The sequence below is a fragment of the Morus notabilis genome, unplaced genomic scaffold, assembly GCF_000414095.1.
Source record: "Morus notabilis unplaced genomic scaffold, ASM41409v2 Scaffold271, whole genome shotgun sequence".
Taxonomy (NCBI): Eukaryota; Viridiplantae; Streptophyta; class Magnoliopsida; order Rosales; family Moraceae; genus Morus; species Morus notabilis.
This window is the reverse complement of record NW_010365721.1, coordinates 332,629-352,154: the sequence shown is the minus strand read 5'-3', so window position 1 is coordinate 352,154 and position 19,526 is coordinate 332,629. Positions and strand designations below refer to the sequence as shown.

The window sequence follows — 19,526 nt, the reverse complement described above, 5'->3', positions numbered from 1 at the left end:
ATTACTAGGGTGGCAAAGAGGTTGGATGGATGGAAGAAAGCATTTTTATCAAGAGGGGAAGACTAACTCTTATCCAGTCTGTTTTGGCTTCACTGCCTATTTACTACATGTTGGTGTTTAGAATCTCCTTTGATGTTGCCGGGATAATTTAATAGCTTATGAGAGATTTCTTTTGGGAGCGTTTCTCGGAGGACAGCTAAACTCATTAGGTTGCTTGGGAGTAGGTTTGCAAACCAAAAGCACTAAGGGGTCTGGGCATCGGTAACATAAAAGAGAGGAATGAGGCTTTGCTTGCCAAATGGCTTTTGAGATTTCCGCTGGAAAGAGATGCTCTATGGAGTACAGTCATTGTAGGGAAATATGGTTTGGCTCCAAATGATTGGGATTTAGGGGCAAAATCGAGGGTGGCATTCAGATGCCCTTAGAATTCAGTCCAATTGGCGGTTGATAGCTTTATCCCATGGGTGAAATGGAAGATTGGGTCGGGTGAGATCATTCGATTTTGGGAGGATTCGTGGAGTGAAGGAGGACCTTTGTGTTTAAGATTTCCCGCTTTATACAGAATTTCCTCGGTCCAAAATCAGCCAACCGCTAATCTTGTTTTGGAACATGGTATTCGAGATGGGAGTGTTGGTTTGTTGGATTTTCTAGGAATTTAACGGATAGAGAAGTGAGGGAGTTTTCGGATGTAATTGCTATAGTGGAGAGGGTTAGACTGCATGATACAATTCAAGATAGAAGGGATTGGGTGCCTGATCACAATGGTGTTTTTTCAGTTAAATCTTTATTCTCCTCGTTGACAGGTGACATTTCGGGTGCGTTTGGAGTTAATTTTTGCTTGTTTTTGAAAACATTTCTGCACGTCTTTTGAGGCACGAAAATGAAAACGATCTACGAACCATGTTTGTTTAGTAAATGTTTTGAAAACAAAAAATAGTGAGAATGTTTTGAAGGAATTAGAAAACGGTTGAAAGTTGTTTTCCCTTTTTTGTTTTCATTTTCTAGTACTTATCAACAATGTTATAATATATTAATTAATAATTATAATCAAACTGGATTTCATTTTTTTATTATACTCAAAACAATCTCTTAAAAAACCAACCAAACGCAATTTCAGAATCGGTCTCAGAATGATTCTCAAAACAATCTCATTTTTTACTTTTATATTGAAAACAAAATCATTTTAAAAACGTTACCAAACGGGCCCTTCATCTCCGCGGTTCAATTTTGATGATAATATTTGGAAAATTCATGCCCCTAAGAAGGTTCAAGTTTTCCGTTGGCTTGTTGCTCGCAACAAACTAAATACATATGATTTACTGCAGCGACGGAGCCCTTTTATTTCATTATCCCTGCGCTGGTGTTTTTTTTGATCTGAATCCCTGGGCTAGTGTTACTTGTGTAGGGAAGTTGGTTAGACAGCTGACCATATTTTCCTTCATTGCCCTTTTCCCGGAAGATTTGGGCTTTTCTGTTGAGAGAGTTTGGGTTTTACTGGGTCCCGCCAGGAAGCAGTGGTGATATGTTAGTTCTCTCTCTTCTGCCGAGCTTGAATCAAAGAGGGTTGATATTATGGAGGGCTGCAATTTTAGCTATTTTTTTGGGGTATTTGGTTGGAAGGGAATAATAGGATTTTTGAGGATAAAGAAGAAGAGTTTGTTCTATGGGATAAAAGAAAGTACTGGGTTTCGTTGTGGGTATATCTGGATAAAGAATTCTGGAGGCCATTGTTTTCGGATCATTTTAGGAGTTGGGCTCCCTTTTATAGTCCTGTTCTAGATTTCCAGTTCTTGGCCTGATGTTGCTTTGATTGTTTTGTATTTCTGAACTGGTCTTGTGGAGGATAACTCTTCCTCCCTGCTTCCAGTTTTCCTTTATAATTATTATTAATAAATCTTTTTGTTTCTTTTCAGAAAAAAAAAAAAAAAAAATTATTCACAAAGGCTTATTTCCTTGTCACTCGTGTATCAAGATTCAAGATGTTCATTCTATTGTTTTTGGTAGCTCCGTTCTATGAGATCCATGTCCTCTAGATGAGCGCAACTACATCTACTTTCATTGTTTGGACTCAAATGATTTTGGATGTGTTTAGTCTTCATTGTCACTTTGATCCCGTTTAACTGTCATGTTAAGTTTTGGCTAGCGCAAATTCAAATTATAACAACTGGTTTCGTATTTCCATGTTGCATGAAAATAATAAGAAATTTGTTCATTTTCCCCTTTTGAGGAATAGTTAATGGGTGTGTCTATTGACACCCCGTTTTCTACTTTTTACACTCACATTTTTAAACCACTCCCATTCTACTTGTTAGATCCCTCTTAAAATTTCAAAAAAGTCCCTACAACTAAATCACCCCCTTTTCTACTTTTAACATACATTCTTAAACCACCCTGGACAATTTCTATTCCAAAATAGTATAGAAGAACAAGCCAGAAAGAAAAGAAGAGTAATTCTTTATTGCTCCTTATTGATGAATTGATATAGTACAGCTTTAGCAGAGCTTTGAGGGCTTGCAATCCTCCCTTGCTTGGAATATTCACCAAGACTTTCCAAGACATATTCCCAGTTCTTTCCTACCTCTCTTCTTTCTCCTACTACTATTTATTTCCCCTACCCTCTGTAACTAACCACCTAACTAACCAGCAGCCACTTAAAACTAGAAGTAACTAACTCAACCTCGAGAACAACATCCTAGCCAACTCAACTGACTAACAAACACCTTCAATCACACTTCCCTATTTCTTCTAGCAAAAACCTGCCTAATTAAAGGCTTATGCTTATCAGATTGCTCCAAATTTGTTGAGCGTGAGGATAAGTCTGTGTTGGTAGAAAATTTTGCTGAATTCCTTTATTCCATTTTTCTTTATCGAGTTTGCATTTTTTTTTTTTTAATGTTTCTGGTTTGAATGTTTTCGAACAAGTTTTGGGACTTTTTTTTTTCCTTTTTTTTCATATAAACAGAGTTACTGGTTTTGGAACATTTTTTTTCCTCTTCGTTTTGTGGGTTTCTCAATTTTATCTTTTTTTTTATTAAAATATAAGTATACCCCATTTTATTAGATCACATGCTTTGCACATGAGGTATTCTATTAAAAATTTAACGGGAAGGTGTAAATTGCACCTGAATAAAGAGTTTGGTGGTATTTTGCTAAAGTTAAAAGAATGGGGATCAAAGTGTCACTTTCTAAAGAGTTTATGGACCATCTATGCTAATTTCTCTTTTTTTAATGGTGGAGTGTGTAATGAGTAGTTTATTAAAAAACTATTGTCCTTAAAAGTAATTTTATTAATGGGTAATTTAGTAATATTAAAAAGGCTTTCTTGTACGGATACCCTTTGAACTTTTGAAATTTGGCAACTTGGTCCTTATTCTTTTTTCTTGACAATTGACCCCTTCAACTTTTAAATCTTTGCAATTAAGCCCCAAACGAAAACGACGCCTGCTTTTTTGATGATTCTGATCATGTGACGCACATGCGAGCATTTATAGAGGGTAATGAAAGTTATTTCTCATCTTATTTGTTCGGTCTAGGGGGTATCCGTACGAAAAAGTCTATTAAATAAGGCGTGAAAAGTAGGAAATGGGGTGTCAATAGACGCACCCATAGTTAATTAAAAAAAGAACTATTTTTTTTCCTCCATTTATTGATCTCTTGTGTAGCTGCATGATTTTTTTGCTTCTTGTCTTGTTAATCTGATCTGAAGCTTCAATTATTATTGGAGCTACGAAACCTTCCTCACATGTTACTCCATAATGATTTTTGCAGGCCGATCCCTCAGCGTACATGGTTGAAATGGCTAGGATGGAATTGGTGAGTCCATGGATAAGTTTATTTGTGTAGCTTGGTTTATTTGGAATTGTGCGTGCATAAATTAAAGTCTGTTAGTGAGTATTTAATATCAATATTTTAGTTGTCCAAGACCAGAGCTATATGTGTGTGTGTGTGTGTGTGTGTGTGTGCATCCTTGAAAAGGATTTACCTAATTCTCTTGGCGTGTATACTTTTTCTTAGTGCATGGACTCTGGCTACAGTATTTATTTGCACATTCTGTTTCTTGCTAAAATTATTCTGTCCAGACCTTATGATAATAATTTAAACAAGAAAGTTTGGCGTATTTTGCTGTGAAATGATACTGTTGAAGAATTCTATGTGAAATGGCAAAGAAAGGTGGTCGTTGTTTAATTTGAACATGATTGTTGTTTCTATGTGCCTGCGCCCATATGATAGAAGAAAATTTGGTTGGCCTACGACTTTTAGTACACTAACAATCTAAAACACGGGATTCTTTCAATGAGGATACGGTGATTGGGAACTGAGCTTTTGCCTGGATAATTTTAGGGTGACAATTTTTTTTTCCTTTTCACGAGGATAGTTCCTTCAGGATCTAGGCTGTATATTTCTCCGGTATTTTTATTGAAGTTAAACTCGTGTTTTGTCTCTTGTTTTCTTTTGTGTATAATGTTCTTGGCTTTGTGGAGAACAATAAGTTTTTCCATTTAGACTGTTCCTTTGTATATCACTCATTGGTCATTACATTCTGACAATGTGATTCTTGAACAATCACTCATTATTATTTAGACATACTTCAAATTTATTGGTATCAAGTTCTAGGATTCTTTGGTATTGCATTCTAAGGCCAATCTTTTTATTTGTTTAACTTTCTTGTGTATATACTTTGAGTTTTTGTTAGACTTTGAAGATAATGTAGATTTGTCTGTATGTTTTACAGCTACACCATATAAGTAGCTTCGAAGCTGTAGAACTTCTGGAAAAGTTTCTGTCCATGGATCCAGACCCCAGGTATAATTGAAATGTTTTATAGAAAATAAGTCGAAAATTTGTTGCATGAGTTTTTGATCGGTGCGAAAATAACACCTATTTTCTACTCGCAAGTGCACGAGGTCGACAAGTAATAAAGTAGTGAGTGAGTGTCGTGTCCCACGAGGATTGTGTTCCTAAAATCTAGCTAAGTATCGCAACTAGAATAACCCAGTTTTATCTAGACAAGTCCAATCATGAGAATGAGATCAATCAAAACAAAAATAAAATGCTAAACTAATTAGATGAGCAAATTAAACAATGGAAGAAACTTTTGGGATCGAAGGGGGCTCTAATGATAAGGTAGCTAGGGTCTTTGATTTCACCTTGCCTAATTATTCTAATCATTTTTAATGCTATTGATTTCCCTCAAGCCAAACATTAATCATGAATTTCCTAAAATAATCCAACTCCATTTCTCGAGTGCCGAGTCAAATATATGCAAAACCACCTAATTAATATCCCTATTAATTAAGTTAATTGTGCATTCATTAAGTTCTAATTCATTTGTGATTACCTAGCTCATATTCATCTCTTGATTCCAATACTCACTAGGCTGTGTTCAACAAATCCCAACATGTGCAAGTGACTCTCTCAAGCCTAAATTCACATATCTAAATCTTCTAATCAATCTTTCAATTTATTAAAGCATTAAGCAAAGAAGAGCACAAATGTTTGGGCATGAAAAACATCAAATAGCATCAAATATTGATAGCATAATCGTAGCAAGGTTACATCAAGTCCCCTAGCATAAAAATCTAGCAACCCATTAATGTAAACTCAAATATATTCAAGATTAAACAAATATGAAAATACATGATAAATCCGCAAAAATAGAGAAAATACTAGGTCTAAGAACAAGAGAAAGGGAGAGGAAGAAAAATAAAACTCAGTGTAGTGCAGCTTCCAATCTCCAAGAGCTTCCTCCTCAGGTTCTCCAAAAACTAGGGTTTTTTTCTTCTCTGTCTGCTGGCCCCAAAAACTAGGGTTTTTCCTTTGTCTATGTTGTCTCCCAAAACTCTCCACTGCTCTCCGTCTCATCCACTCGGCCCAGCCAAATTCTATATGCCTAGAAAACGGCACCTCAGCACGCCAGAGCCCTCAGACCGCGCGGCCGTGCGCCTGGGTTGGAGGAATAACGCGCGGGTGCGCGCCTGAAGTTGGAGGAACGCGCCTAGCGCGCGGGCGCGGGTGCGCGACTTGACGCGCTAGGGGCCAGGGCGCGGGCGCGCACTGGTTTCCCTGATGTGGGCGCACGGGCGCGTGCTGGAGTCCCTGATGTGGGTGCACGGGCACGCCTCTGCAACGGGCTCCTTTTGACGTTTTTCTTCCAAGTAATCCAATTCTTCTTTGTTTACCTGAATCACTCACAAACATATTAAAACACCCTAAAAACTTGAAGATATTGCAAATTATTCAATTTTAGGATATTAAATAAATGAGTTAAAACTCACTTATCAAATACCCCTAAACTTGAACAATTGCTTGTCCTCAAGCAAAACAAAACAAAGTTAAAGAGAGGAAAGAAAACAGCGAGAAAGGAGAATCAAAAACTATGCATGAGCCAATTTTCGAATTGATAGCCAAGAACATTTATCACAAAGGTTAAAAGTACCAAAGCTCGAAGGAAATGCCTAACACCAAAGTTGTCTAGAATTTCAGCTCCCATGCTAGTAACGATTCAAACAAGATTCCCTCAATGTGAGTGTGTGCACAACCAAGACCACTTCATCAATGATAGCACCCGGATAAATTTATGCAATTAGGCGGTAATGTAATGGTCACTCATAAAGTTCTAGATAATTCCATAAGCTCATCTTTCGTGCCACTCTCCACTAATGTAGGTTGAGGTAAAATTGAGGATCATTAGGGCTTCTTAAGGGTTGTAATGCAAGGCTATGGTGTACGGTAGATGAGATGGGAAATTTTAGGCTTAGGATCACCCTAGGCATGAAGTGCACCCCATGGATCTTGCATGAATGATTGGAAACTCACACAACAACTCCCACTTTACTCAATTCTCTATTTATCATCAATCCCACAACACTTTATTCATGAATAAACTCGAAACATAAAAACAAGAATTTCATAAGAATTTATTTTCTTCTTTTTTGTTTTTTTGCTTTCTTTCTTTCTCTTTTTTTTTTAATTCCCAAACCACAAATGAAATGCTCAACACTTTTAATGATTGTCTCAACAATTATATCTTCAAATTCATGCAATGATGCAAACATGCCCATAAATGATAGGTTAAGTGAAGGAGATTCATAAAATGGCTAGGTTAATTTATGTGGGTAATGAAAGAAACGGGGTCACATAGGCTCAATAGGGGAGACTAGTGGTAAGTTTTCCATAGGTTAGCTATTTAAGGCTCAAACGATCCAAGAAAATGCCTAAATCATTTCTCCAACAACACCCCAACCTAGGATTTCGCCTCGAGTAGCACTAGGATGAGTTCTAGAACTCCTTTTTCAAATGCAAGAGCCTCCTAAGTCACATAAATATTCTCGAAATGCTCAAAAGACTAGGTGATCAAGGTTTATCGTGGTAAAAGATGCAGGAAATCAAGAGAGAATTGCAACCAACAAGGGAGTCAAGCACACAGACAATCGATGCTAAAAAAATTTCCAAAGACCTAAGGACACTTCTTAACACAATTCTATCATTGAATTCTTTGGCTAACAAAAAAAATACGAGGCAAATTAATTTTTTTTTTTTTTTTTTTTTTTTAACATGTTCATCCCCCCAAACTTGTGTACAATATTGTCCTCAATGTTGGAACGAATAAAAGCACAAGGACATATACCTCGGGGATGAAGTTACACCCCCTCATTGTCATCACTCCCCTCTTGAGTTTCTGGTGGTGGTAGTTGAGGGTAGTAGGGTCGGAGGAGATAGTCGGGATAGGCGGGGCGCATTGCGGTGGATGAGTTGGCAGGACCTTGAGAAGCCAAATAATGATGGAACTGCTGCTCATAACGGCTTCTCATGATGTCACGGTGTTGCATATCCTTAACTCGATCTAGGACCTCATATATGACGTGGTCCTGTTGATTGAGTTTGGCCTGCAGTTCCGTTAGATTTTTGCCTTGCTGGACCGTCATCCTATAAACATCCTGGATAGAGGGAATGTGATGGGTCATATCTGGTGCGGATGATGGGCCAGCTTCTTCGCGGTGAGTGCGGGTGCGGGATGGTTGGCGATGGCGGTTCTCCTCACGTATCTGTTCACGCTCCTGTAGAGCACTTGTTTGTTGGGCTGAGACTCCTTGAATCCGATTCCTTCCTCCCAAAACGCGAAGTTGCGAGAGTAGGGTGGGAGGTCGGGGTGCATCATTGTTGTCGTAGAGTTCAAAACCCAAGCCTGATTCGATGTGCATGCCCCCAGGCCATTTAACAAATTTATCGATTGAAGATTTATCAATTAACGCACCACATGGTCTCAATGGCTCGGTTAGATCAATTGGCACAGCAGCATTTCGACATAGCCCAGTGATAAGACATGGATGGGTATGAGCACCCGTCGCTCTCACCTCGAGGGACTTCACCAAATCATCCCGAATAACCACACTAATATCGATGCTCCAGCCTTTGCAAATTGCAAACAGCAAGGTAGCTCGGTTTGTATACACTTGGTGCTCGTGGTTGGTGGGCATAATGGAGGCGCAAATGAATTTATTCCATGCCTTGGCGTAAATGTTCAGGCAATTTTCGGGAAAGTAGTGCGCCACATCACTGTCATCTTCCTTTGTGGCCCATTCGGTACCTGGAATACACATCTCTCTGACAATGGGGTCATAATCCCCTCCTGTAAGGAACGCAGCGTATTCATCATCTTCAACTGTCCCTATGTCGTAGTACCTGTTTATTACTTCCGGGGCGAAGGATACCATCTTTCCCTGCACACAAACTTCATCGTTGTCTCGTTGACAGTACCCGTTGGCATAGAATTCTCGCACAACTGTTTCAACTGCTGGGTTTTGCATGTCGGTGAGGTTTTGCCAGTTTCGTTGTACGATGTTGTTTGCAATGTCGCCCTCTGTCGAATTCTGGAGGCCTTAAACCCCTCTCCACTCTTATTGACTTGTTTTTCTCTATGAATTTCCAGAATTTGGCTTTTGCCGCCTCATTCACAAATTTTCCATCAATAAGACGGAGGCCAGATGAGCCAGAAGACGATGCTTTTCCTTTCCCACGCTTTTGAGGCATGATTGTTCAGTTGTAGTTGGCTTGGCAAATTATCGAACACTTGGCGGGCACCCTGTTGATTCACTTAGACAATTCTACAAACCCTTGGCGTGCAACCACAGATTGTCAACTATTATCTAAATGAATCCAACCACTAGTTCCCAAATGCAATTAAAGTGATGCTCCACAACAAACCAAAATTTAAGTTCAAGCAACTCCCAATTACTGCACACCCCAAACAGGGATTTCCCACGTTGAAAAACCAAGTCCCACACACAACAGTCTCTTAGGCTTTTTATCGAACATGTAAGGTGCATAAACTGAAATTTATAAGCCTAATTCTCAAATTTCATCAACACTCCCCAAGAATGCTACCAACTTGCATCAAGAAAAATGCGTACCTTGGTCGGATTTTGTTGGAGCCTTAGAACTGCCGAATGTGGCACAATGGTGTCCGAAGGTGTGGTTGGAAGATGGGAGGGGTGGTGGTGGTTGGAGAGAGATGAGGGAGGGTGAGAGACGAGGGGAAGAGATGGAGAAGGAGAGATGAGGTAGGGGAATGGAGAGAATAACCCCTCTGTTCATGTTTTTTTTTTTTTCACGTGCACGCGCGGGCGCGCGCCTGGAGTTGCGTGGGCGCGCGCCTGCTCCTGGACTTTCAGCATAGCGCGGTCGCACCCAGCATAGCGCGGTCGCACGGGCGCGCGTCTGGAATCGCGCGGGCGCGCGACTGCTCTTGGACTTTCAGCAAACTGCACGGCCGCGCGTCTGGAATCGTGCGGGCGCGCGCCTACTCTTGAACTCCCTACTCCTTCAAGATGACAATTGAAAAGATGAAGGAAAAAAAATAAAAATAAAAATAAAAATAAAATAAATAAATAAATAAAAGGCTTGGGTTGCCTCCCAAGAAGCGTTTGATTTAACGTCTCTAGCTAGACGTGGTGATGCTTCCACTCAATTTGGGTCCGCAAGAGAGATGCTAACAACTTTTCGCTCTTCTCCATGGTAATGCTTCAACCTTTGCCCGTTCACGCGGAAAGTTTGCCCATCACCTCCTAGAAGTTCAACTGCACCAAAGGGGAATACTTGCTTGATTTCAAAGGGTCCGGACCATCTCGATTTCAATTTTCCCGGAAAGAGTTTCAACTGGGAATTGAAAAGCAATACTTTTTGCCCCGGAAGGAATTCTTTCCTTAAGATTTTCTGATCGTGCCACTTCTTTGTGCGCTCCTTGTATAGCCTTGCATTGTCATAGGTCTCATTCCGAAATTCCTCAAGTTCATTTAGTTGGAGTAGGCGCTGCTCACCAGAAGCATTCAAGTCAAAATTCAACTTCTTGATGGCCCAAAACGCTTTGTGCTCAAGCTCCACCGGTAGATGGCAAGGCTTCCCGAACACCAACCGATAAGGTGACATTCCGATTGGTGTTTTGAAAGCTGTCCTATACGCCCATAAAGCATCGTCCGGCTTTGTTGAGCAATCCTTACGGTTAGTGTTCACTGTCTTCTCCAAAATGAGCTTGACCTCCCGGTTAGAAACTTCTGCTTGACCATTGGTTTGTGGATGGTAAGCTAGGGCGATCTTGTGCCTTACTCCATACTTGGCCAACAATGCATTGGACACCTTGTTGCAAAAATGCGTCCCTTCATCGCTTATGATGTCTCGGGGGGTATCGAACCTTGTGAAGATGTTCTTATGCAGAAATTTCACAACCACGCGGGCTTCATTTGTTGGAGTGGCAATAGCTTCCACCCACTTAGAGACATAATCCACCGCCAAGAGAATGTAAAGCTGACCATATGAAGGCGGGAAAGGTCCCATGAAGTCAATACCCCAAACATCAAATATTTCCACTTCCATAATATTGCTTAAGGGCATTTCATGCATTCTAGAGATGTTCCCCACACGTTGACAACGGTCACAACGCTTTACAAACTCATGACAATCCTGAAACAAGGTTGGCCAATAAAAATCAGATTGAAGAATCTTCGCCGTTGTTCTTGTTGCACCAAAATGTCCACCATAGAGCGACGAGTGACAATGATGAAGAACATCATGTATCTCCTCTTCAGGAATGCATTTCCGAATAACTTGATCGGAGCATCTTTTGAACAATATTGGATCATCCCAAAGATAACATCGCACATCATGAAGGAATTTCTTCTTTTGATAGGGACTCAAGTCCGGTGGTAATACCTCACAAGAAAGGTAGTTGACGAAATCTGCGAACCAAGGGAGCCTCACTTCAGCCTCAAACAAGTGTTCATCCGGGAATGTTTCTTAAATAATGGGGGTTTCGTACACTTCCAATTGCTCTAGCCTGGAGAGATGATTTGCAACCACGTTTTCTGAACCTTTCTTGTCTCGTATCTCGATGTCGAATTCTTGAAGCAAAAGAATCCAACGAATCAAGCAAGGCTTGATATCTTTCTTAGCAAACAAGTAGCGAATTGTTGCATGATCCGTGAAAACTACCACGTTGGACCCAATGATGTAGGACCGAAATTTATCACAGGAAAATACCACCGCAAGCATCTCCTTCTCGGTGGTGGTGTAATTGAGTTGGGCCTCATTCAATGTCCTATTGGCATAGTAAATGGCTCGAAAAATCTTGTCTCTCCTTTGACCAAGAACTGCCCCAATGGCATAGTCACTAGCATCACCCATAATCTCAAATGGCTCATTCCAATCGGGTGCCACCATAACCGGAGCCGAAACCAGTTTCTCCTTAATAGCATTGAAGGCTTCCAAATAAGACTCATCAAAGTTGAAGACCGCATCCTTCTCTAGGAGGTTACACAATAGCTTGATGACCTTAGAGAAATCTTTTATGAACCTCCGATAGAATCCCGCATGACCAAGGAAACACCGGACTCCCTTCACATTTATAGGTGGCGGAAGCTTTTCAATCACGGCTATCTTAGCCTTGTCTACCTCTATTCCCTGCAATGAAATTCTATGTCCGAGAACGATCCCTTCTTGTACCATGAAATGACACTTCTCCCAATTGAGAACTAGATACTTCTCCTCACATCGTTGCAACACGAGAGAAAGATTGTGGAGGCAATGGTTGAATGTTGATCCGAAAACTGAAAAATCATCCATGAAAATCTCCATAATCTCTTCTACCATATCCGAGAAGATTGCCATCATGCACATTTGAAAAGTGGCGGGTGCATTGCATAAACCGAAGGGCATCCACCGAAAAGCAAAAGTACCATAAGGACAAGTGAATGTCGTTTTCTCCTGGTCTTCGGGGGCTATAGCAATTTGATTGTAGCCCGAGTATCCATCAAGAAAACAATAATAGTCGTACCCCGCCAACCGGTCCAACATTTGATTAATGAAAAGAAGGGTAAAATGATCCTTCCTAGTGGCCTTGTTCAACTTCCAGTAGTCAATACAAACTCGCCATCCAGTCACTGTTCTTGAAGGGATGAGCTCATTATTTTCATTTTTGCCACCCTTCTTTGGCACAACTTGAACCGGACTGACCCATGAGCTATCCGAAATGGCATAAATGATCCCATCATTCAACAACTTCAGCACCTCAGCACGCACCACCTCCTTCATGGCTGGATTCAATCTTCTTTGGTGCTCAATAGATGGCTTGTAAGCATCTTCCATGAGAATCTTGTGCATGCAAATTGTAGGACTTATACCCTTAATATCCGAAATAGACCAAGCAAAGGCAGACTCGTGTTTCTTCAAAACAACTAGGAGCTTCTCTTCTTCTTCCTTGTTCAAAGAAGCCGAAATAATAATCGGTTTAGAAGAATCCTCACCCAAAAAGGCATAACAAAGATGTTCCGGTAATTGTTTCAGCACTAACCCTTCTTTCGATGAGCTTGGAGAGACGAAGCACTCACCAAGCTTCTCTAAAATTTTCACTTGAGCATTATCCCCCACTTAACACGGTAAAGCCTCAAGAGCTAGAACACTATCAACGATACCCTCTTCCTTAATACAACGATCTTCACCAAAATCGGCCATGTTCAAGGATGTAGTGAGGCTGTGTTCTAGAAGGTCATTGTGGGTTACTTCTTGAAAGAATTCCTTGATGCACGACTCTACCACTTCCACCCGGTGACGTGTTGATTTCTCTTCCGGAAATCTCATTGTGTTAAGGATGTTGAACTTCACTTTCTCATTATTCACTCTTAAAGTCAAATTACCACTTTGCACATCGATCAACGCTCTTCTGGTAGCCAAAAAGGGTCTTCCCAGGATGATGGGAATTTCTCGATCCTCTTCCATATCCAACACAACAAAATCAGCGGGAAAAAAGAATTTATCCACCTTCACCAACACATCCTCTATGACACCCCTTGGATAAGTGAGAGACCTATCCGCCATTTGCAAACATATGGTAGTTGGTGTGACCTCCCCAAGTCCGAGCTTTCGAAAGACGGACAGAGGCATAAGATTGATGCTAGCTCCAAGATCACACAAGGCCTTCTCGAAGTGAGAATCTCCAATAGTACACGGAATAGTGAAACTCGCAGGATCCTTCAACTTTTGAGGCAACTTCCTTTGAAGGATAGCGCTACACTCTTCCGTTAGCTTGACGGTCTCATAATCTTCCAACCTCCGCTTCTTTGCTATGACATCCTTCATAAACTTGACATAATTAGGCATTTGTTCAAGTGCATCTGCAAAGGGGATGTTGATATGGATCTTCTTGAAAATCTCTAAAAACTTCGAAAATTGAGCATCCAACTTCTTCTTTTTGAATCTTTGCGGATACGGGAGGGTAGGAGCGATGAGAGGAGAATTATCCGGAAAAGAGATCGACTTAGGCCTTGCACTCTCCTTCGGTTGCTCCGATCCTACCTCTTCTTCCTCGGTTTTATCCTCTTGGGGCTTAGGAGCCTCAACTTCTTTCCCACTTCTCAAGGTGATAGTCTTGCAATGGTCTTTGGGATTAGGCTCCGTATCACTTGGGAACTTGCCGGATGATTGCCCCTTAACCGCATTGGCTAGTTGACCGATTTGCACCTCAAGGGACTTCATGGTTGCATTCATGTTGTTACAATGTGTCTCAATGTTGTCAAGTCTAGTCTCATCCTTGTTAAACCTTCCTCTAGTCTCAACAATGAAGGTACTCAACAAATCTTCCACAGAAGGTTTCTTTTCCACCACTTGTTGGTTGAAACCCGGAGGAGGTTGCAAAACATTCCTATTGTTGGCATAAGAGAAATTCTCATGGTTCCTCAAGCCAGGATGATAGTGATTGGGCAATTGATTGGGCCTATAGTTAAAGTTCTTGTTGTTCACAAACTGAACATGCTCCTCTGTGTACTCATCCTGTGCAAAAAATTTACTGGCACCTGCCACTGCCTCTCTGCTAGATGACGCTTCTCTGTTAGTTAAGGCTGCAATCTGATTTGACAAAGCTGAAACCTGTGCCGACAATGAAATTAACGGATCCACCTCATGAATACTAGCAGTTTTCTTCAGTATTGAACGCTCTGAAGGCCATTGATAACTGTTGGTAGACATTTCCTCAAGCAAATTGTAGGCCTCTGGAATAGACTTTGCCATCAATGATCCACCTGCAGTGCTATCAACAATAGTCCTCGATTGGCCATTCAACCCATTATAGAACCTGTCAATCAGCATCCACTCATCATACCCATGCTGAGGACATTTTCTGAGCAAGTCCTTGAACCGTTCCCAAGCTTCATACAACGGCTCAAAGTCATTCTGGCGGAAAGATCCAATCTCACTCCGCAACTAGGATGCCTTAGATGGTGGGAAGAACTTTGCAAGAAATCTCTCAGTCATCTCTTCCTAAGTGCCAATACTCCCCGTTGGCAGTGACATCAACCACTGTCGAGCCTTGTCCTGAAGAGAGAATGGGAACAATTTCAACCTGATGGTGCCCTCAGTGACACCATTAATCTTCACAGTGTCGGCCGCTTCCAAGAACATGGACAAGTGAGTGTTCGGGTCCTCATTAGGCAATCCCCTAAACTGATTCTGTTGAACCATCGAGATCAATGAAGGCTTCAGCTCAAAATTGTTGGCATTGACAGTCTATCTCCGGATACCTGAATAGTGTTCCTGAACTGGGGTTTGAAATAATCCCGAATTGCCCTATGTTGCTCATTATTATTGTTATTATGATTCTGATCACCCATAGCTCGTGCTTGATTTCTCTTTTCCCTTCTAATTTCACTAATTGTCCGTTCAATCTCCAAGTCAAGAGGTAATAATTCCAAGCTACGGGCTCTTCGCATTCACCTTCAAGAACAAAAAGGCAAACAAGCAAACAAAAATTTAAAAGAATTTAAAAACAAAAAATAAAATAAAATAAAAACGTCTAAATTAAAGTAGGCTACTTCGTCACAATATTAGCCAAGTTTTAACAACAACCAATCCCCGGCAACGGCGCCAAAAACTTGATCGGTGCGAAAATAACACATTTTCTACTCGCGAGTGCACGAGGTCGACAAGTAATAAAGTAGTGAGTGAGTGTCGTGTCCCACGAGGATTGTGTTCCTAAAATCTAGCTAAGTATCGCAACTAGAATAACCCAGTTTTATCTAGACAAGTCCAATCATGAGAATGAGATCAATCAAAACAAAAATAAAATGCTAAACTAATTAGATGAGCAAATTAAACAATGGAAGAAACTTTTGGGATCGAAGGGGGCTCTAATGATAAGGTAGCTAGGGTCCTTGATTTCACCTTGCCTAATTATTCTAATCCTTTTTAATGCTATTGATTTCCCTCAAGCCAAACATTAATCATGAATTTCCTAAAAAAATCCAACTCCCTTTCTCGAGTGCCGAGTCAAATATATGCAAAACCACCTAATTAATATCCCTATTAATTAAGTTAATTGTGAATTCATTAAGCTTTAATTCATTTGTGATTACCTAGCTCATATTCATCTCTCGATTCCAATACTCACTAGGCTGTGTTCAACAAATCCCAACATGTGCAAGTGACTCTCTCAAGCCTAAATTCACATATCTAAATCTTCTAATCAATCTTTCAATTTATTAAAGCATTAAGCAAAGAAGAGCACAAATGTTTGGGCATGAAAAACATCAAATAGCATCAAATATTGATAGCATAATCGTAGCAAGGTTACATCAAGTCCCCTAGCATAAAAATCTAGCAATCCATTAATGTAAACTCAAATATATTCAAGATTAAACAAATCTGAAAATACATGATAAATACGCAAAAATAGAGAAAATACTAGGTCTAAGAACAAGAGAAAGGGAGAGGAAGAAAAATAAAACTCAGTGTAGTGCAGCTTCCAATCTCCAAGAGCTTCCTCCTCAGGTTCTCCAAAAACTAGGGTTTTTTTCTTCTCTGTCTGCTGCCCCCAAAAACTAGGGTTTTTCCTTTGTCTATGTTGTCTCCCAAAACTCTCCACTGCTCTCCGTCTCTTCCACTCGGCCCAGCCAAATTCTATATGCCCAGAAAACGGCACCTCAGCATGCCAGAGCCCTCAGAGCGCGCGGCCGTGCGCCTGGGTTGGAGGAATAGCACGCGGGCACACGCCTGAAGTTGGAGGAACGCGCCTAGCGCGCGGGCGCATTGGGGGCCAGGGCGCGGGCGCGCACTGGTTTCCCTGATGTGGGCGCGCGGGCGCGCCTCTGCAACGGGCTCCTTTTGACGTTTTTCTTCCAAGTGATCCAATTCTTCTTTGTTTACCTGAATCACTCACAAACATGTTAAAACAACCTAAAAACTTGAAGATATTGCAAATTATCCAATTTTAGGACATTAAATAAGTGAGTTAAAACTCACTTATCAGTTTTCTTTTGGGAGTATGAAATTTGTTGCTTTTGAACAATCTATACTCATGGCTGTTCCATAGAGCTTTACAGATTGTTTCTTTTTTACTTCTGCGTTCCTTTCTTTACACGTTTGTTATGCTAATAAATAGCATCCTGGTCCTGCATGCGAGACATGACTAAATCACTTTTAAATGTCTACTGGCTAATCAGTTAATGCATTTTGGTTCAAGTCATGCAAAAGGCTTGCGAACTTGTTTTTCTTTTTAAATTTTCTTAAATCCTTTTCTCTGCATTCATTATATCAATGTTCGAATATTGTTTACATGCATTTGTGTTGTGTCCTATTTTCTGGGAGGCTTATGGATTGCTTTCATGACCTTTTTCATTATTATTTTTGACCTTAATGGAAATGTTATTGTGATTTCTGGTAAAATTCCCTTTTCGAGATTTCTGAGTATTAAATGTCTTGTGGTACCCCTTCTTTCTGTTGCGTGTGATTTTAGATTGGCATCCAGGTTCAGGAACTTTGTTCTCATTATTGTATATTTTGCAGTGGTCGCGTTAAATACCATGATTTTGTGAAGGTTCTAAGACTCAAGACTTGTACTTTATCTGAGGAGGTTAGCTACGTAACCATTTGTTGTTTCTACTGTCCAGTAAAATCTAAATATGCTCTTTTCTTTTTCTTAATTTTATTTTGATGCTTTTCCGTGGACATTTTGGTTTTCTCGTACCAGTTTAAATTTTCGATTCGAGAGGTTTACCCTATATTCATGCTTTATTTGTGAATTGGTTGGTGTGAAGATGTCCAATGTTGGTGTTTCTGCACTGCAAAGTTGAAAATGATGTAATGGGTCGTTACTTCAGAAACCACATGGTTCTTATTTGTTGTTTTGCTTGTTGATGTGTGTGTAGATTCTTGTAGTTATGACTGATTAATCCCTTTTGTAGTAAGAAACCACGAATATTGAAATTGGCTGCTAGCCTCATGGCATAATATAGAGAATCAAGAAACTGAAACTATTACGAGGAAAATGCTTATATTTACTTATTTTCCTAGTACGAACTCATTTTGATTTCTCCTCTTTTTCTTTTTCTTCCTTGGTGAAATTTCAGTTTGACATATTGATCGGTGAAACTTTTCCGTGTATTTGATGTGCATTTTTGGTGGCATTGCAGATATTTTCATTCATTGATGTGGAGAAAAGTGGATCGATCACATTTAAGCAGGTACTGCTCTCTTCAACTGACTGGTTGCACAATGTATTTGAGATGAAAATGGTTGCACAATGTATTTGAGATGAAAATTGACGGTGATATACAAATTCAGTTGCCTGGCTGTATAATTCTTATTTAGTCTTTCATTTGTTGCTTTTAGTTTTTATTTGGATCAACAAATGTCATGAATCAACCACTATTCCGACAAGCCTGCGAACTAGCCTTCACCAAATGTGCTGCTAGAGGAAATGATTGCATATCGGAGCAAGAAGTACACTACTCTTACTTCTCTTTTCTTAAATTTCCTCATTATGATTTTTCAGATAACTTGATCTGTATCTTCTTTTATTATTGCTTTTGGATCAGCTAGGAGAGTCCATCAGATTAGCAATTCCGGAGTTGAATCAGGATGAGGTAAGAAATTTACCAAGCCATCCATGTAACAAGTAATAGTTTTCTAAAAAGGAAGTTCCTTCAAAGTTTGCATGGAAAATCTTCGACGATGATGATTTATAACTCGTGTTACACCGATTGCGTGCAGGGCCATGAGCTGTTTGTTCTATTTGATACCAATAGTGATGGAAAAATCAGCAAGGATGAGTTTTTAACCTGCCTGAGAAAGAACCCACTGCTGATTGCGCTTTTCTCACCTTGTTTGCTACAGAAGGATCTTTTGGAAGGTAGTAATAGGTTGCGGGAGGAGATTATGTAGTAGCTGCATTTTCAATTCATTCTGCACCTTTTTGTGTCTGTAATAGTTGGTTTTACTTGACGGAGGGAGAAGGAAAGTATAAGTATTAGAGTGGGGCATCAATATTTTTTCTTTCCTGCCCCCAGAAATGCTCGTAATACGGCCTTAATACTTGGGTGTCTTAATATTTAATCTCATGTCATTCTTTATATACTGGAATTAGACAAATTGCAGGTCGTGGTTTTTGAATGATTTGGTTATCATGGTCCAATGCTTTCGATCACATAATGAAATTTTGATGGTCTTCTTTTAGATATACTCTAAAATGTGGTTGCAAATAATTTTCTCATGGTTTGCAATGATAATGATGGTGGTGATGTGTTTTTGGTTTTTTAAGTTTAATGAAATGTTATAGTGGCAGTGCATCTCCAATGCAGTGCCAACTAGTATGGCAATACCAAATTTTAACATTTGATTAAGGAAATCAGTCTCCAATGCAATATTACTCATAATGCTAAATTTGACATGTGATATTTGGTGGTAAATTTGGCTCCAAGTATAGCCAAGAATGAAAATTTGAGTATTGATAAAAATATTAGAATCTCAGATTTAAAGAGATTTATGATATCTGCATTTGGTAATATCGAAAATATCATGAAAGTTATGAATGTTTTAAAATTCAATACTTCCTTTTGAAAATTTGGGGTTGTAAACACACAAAAAATAAATAAAAATAAAAAAAATAAATAAATAAATCAAGTTTCATATAAAAGCATTATGCAAATTTCACAGAAATCCAAGTACTAAAAGAAAGTCCTATAAAGCTCAAACATAATTGGAATTTCGTC

At 39.8% G+C, this 19,526-nt stretch overlaps 1 protein-coding gene and 1 pseudogene across 3 annotated transcripts in view; both read left to right on the top strand.

The window, feature by feature from the left end:
• Positions 1 to 19,004, top strand: part of LOC21403661 (lysophospholipid acyltransferase LPEAT2) — a 33,849-nt gene extending 14,845 nt beyond the window's left edge. For all 3 annotated transcript variants that reach the window (XM_024172463.1, XM_024172464.1, XM_024172462.1), the window contains 7 exons: positions 3,769 to 3,813; positions 4,733 to 4,803; positions 17,323 to 17,389; positions 17,949 to 17,999; positions 18,148 to 18,258; positions 18,354 to 18,401; positions 18,529 to 19,004. In XM_024172463.1, the coding sequence (XP_024028231.1) occupies positions 3,769 to 3,813; positions 4,733 to 4,803; positions 17,323 to 17,389; positions 17,949 to 17,999; positions 18,148 to 18,258; positions 18,354 to 18,401; positions 18,529 to 18,699 (564 nt within the window). In that variant the 3' untranslated portion in view covers positions 18,700 to 19,004. The remainder of the gene's footprint in view (positions 1 to 3,768; positions 3,814 to 4,732; positions 4,804 to 17,322; positions 17,390 to 17,948; positions 18,000 to 18,147; positions 18,259 to 18,353; positions 18,402 to 18,528) is intronic.
• On the top strand, positions 14,642 to 14,724 carry LOC112093639 (annotated as a pseudogene).
• Positions 19,005 to 19,526: the final 522 nt, after the last annotated feature.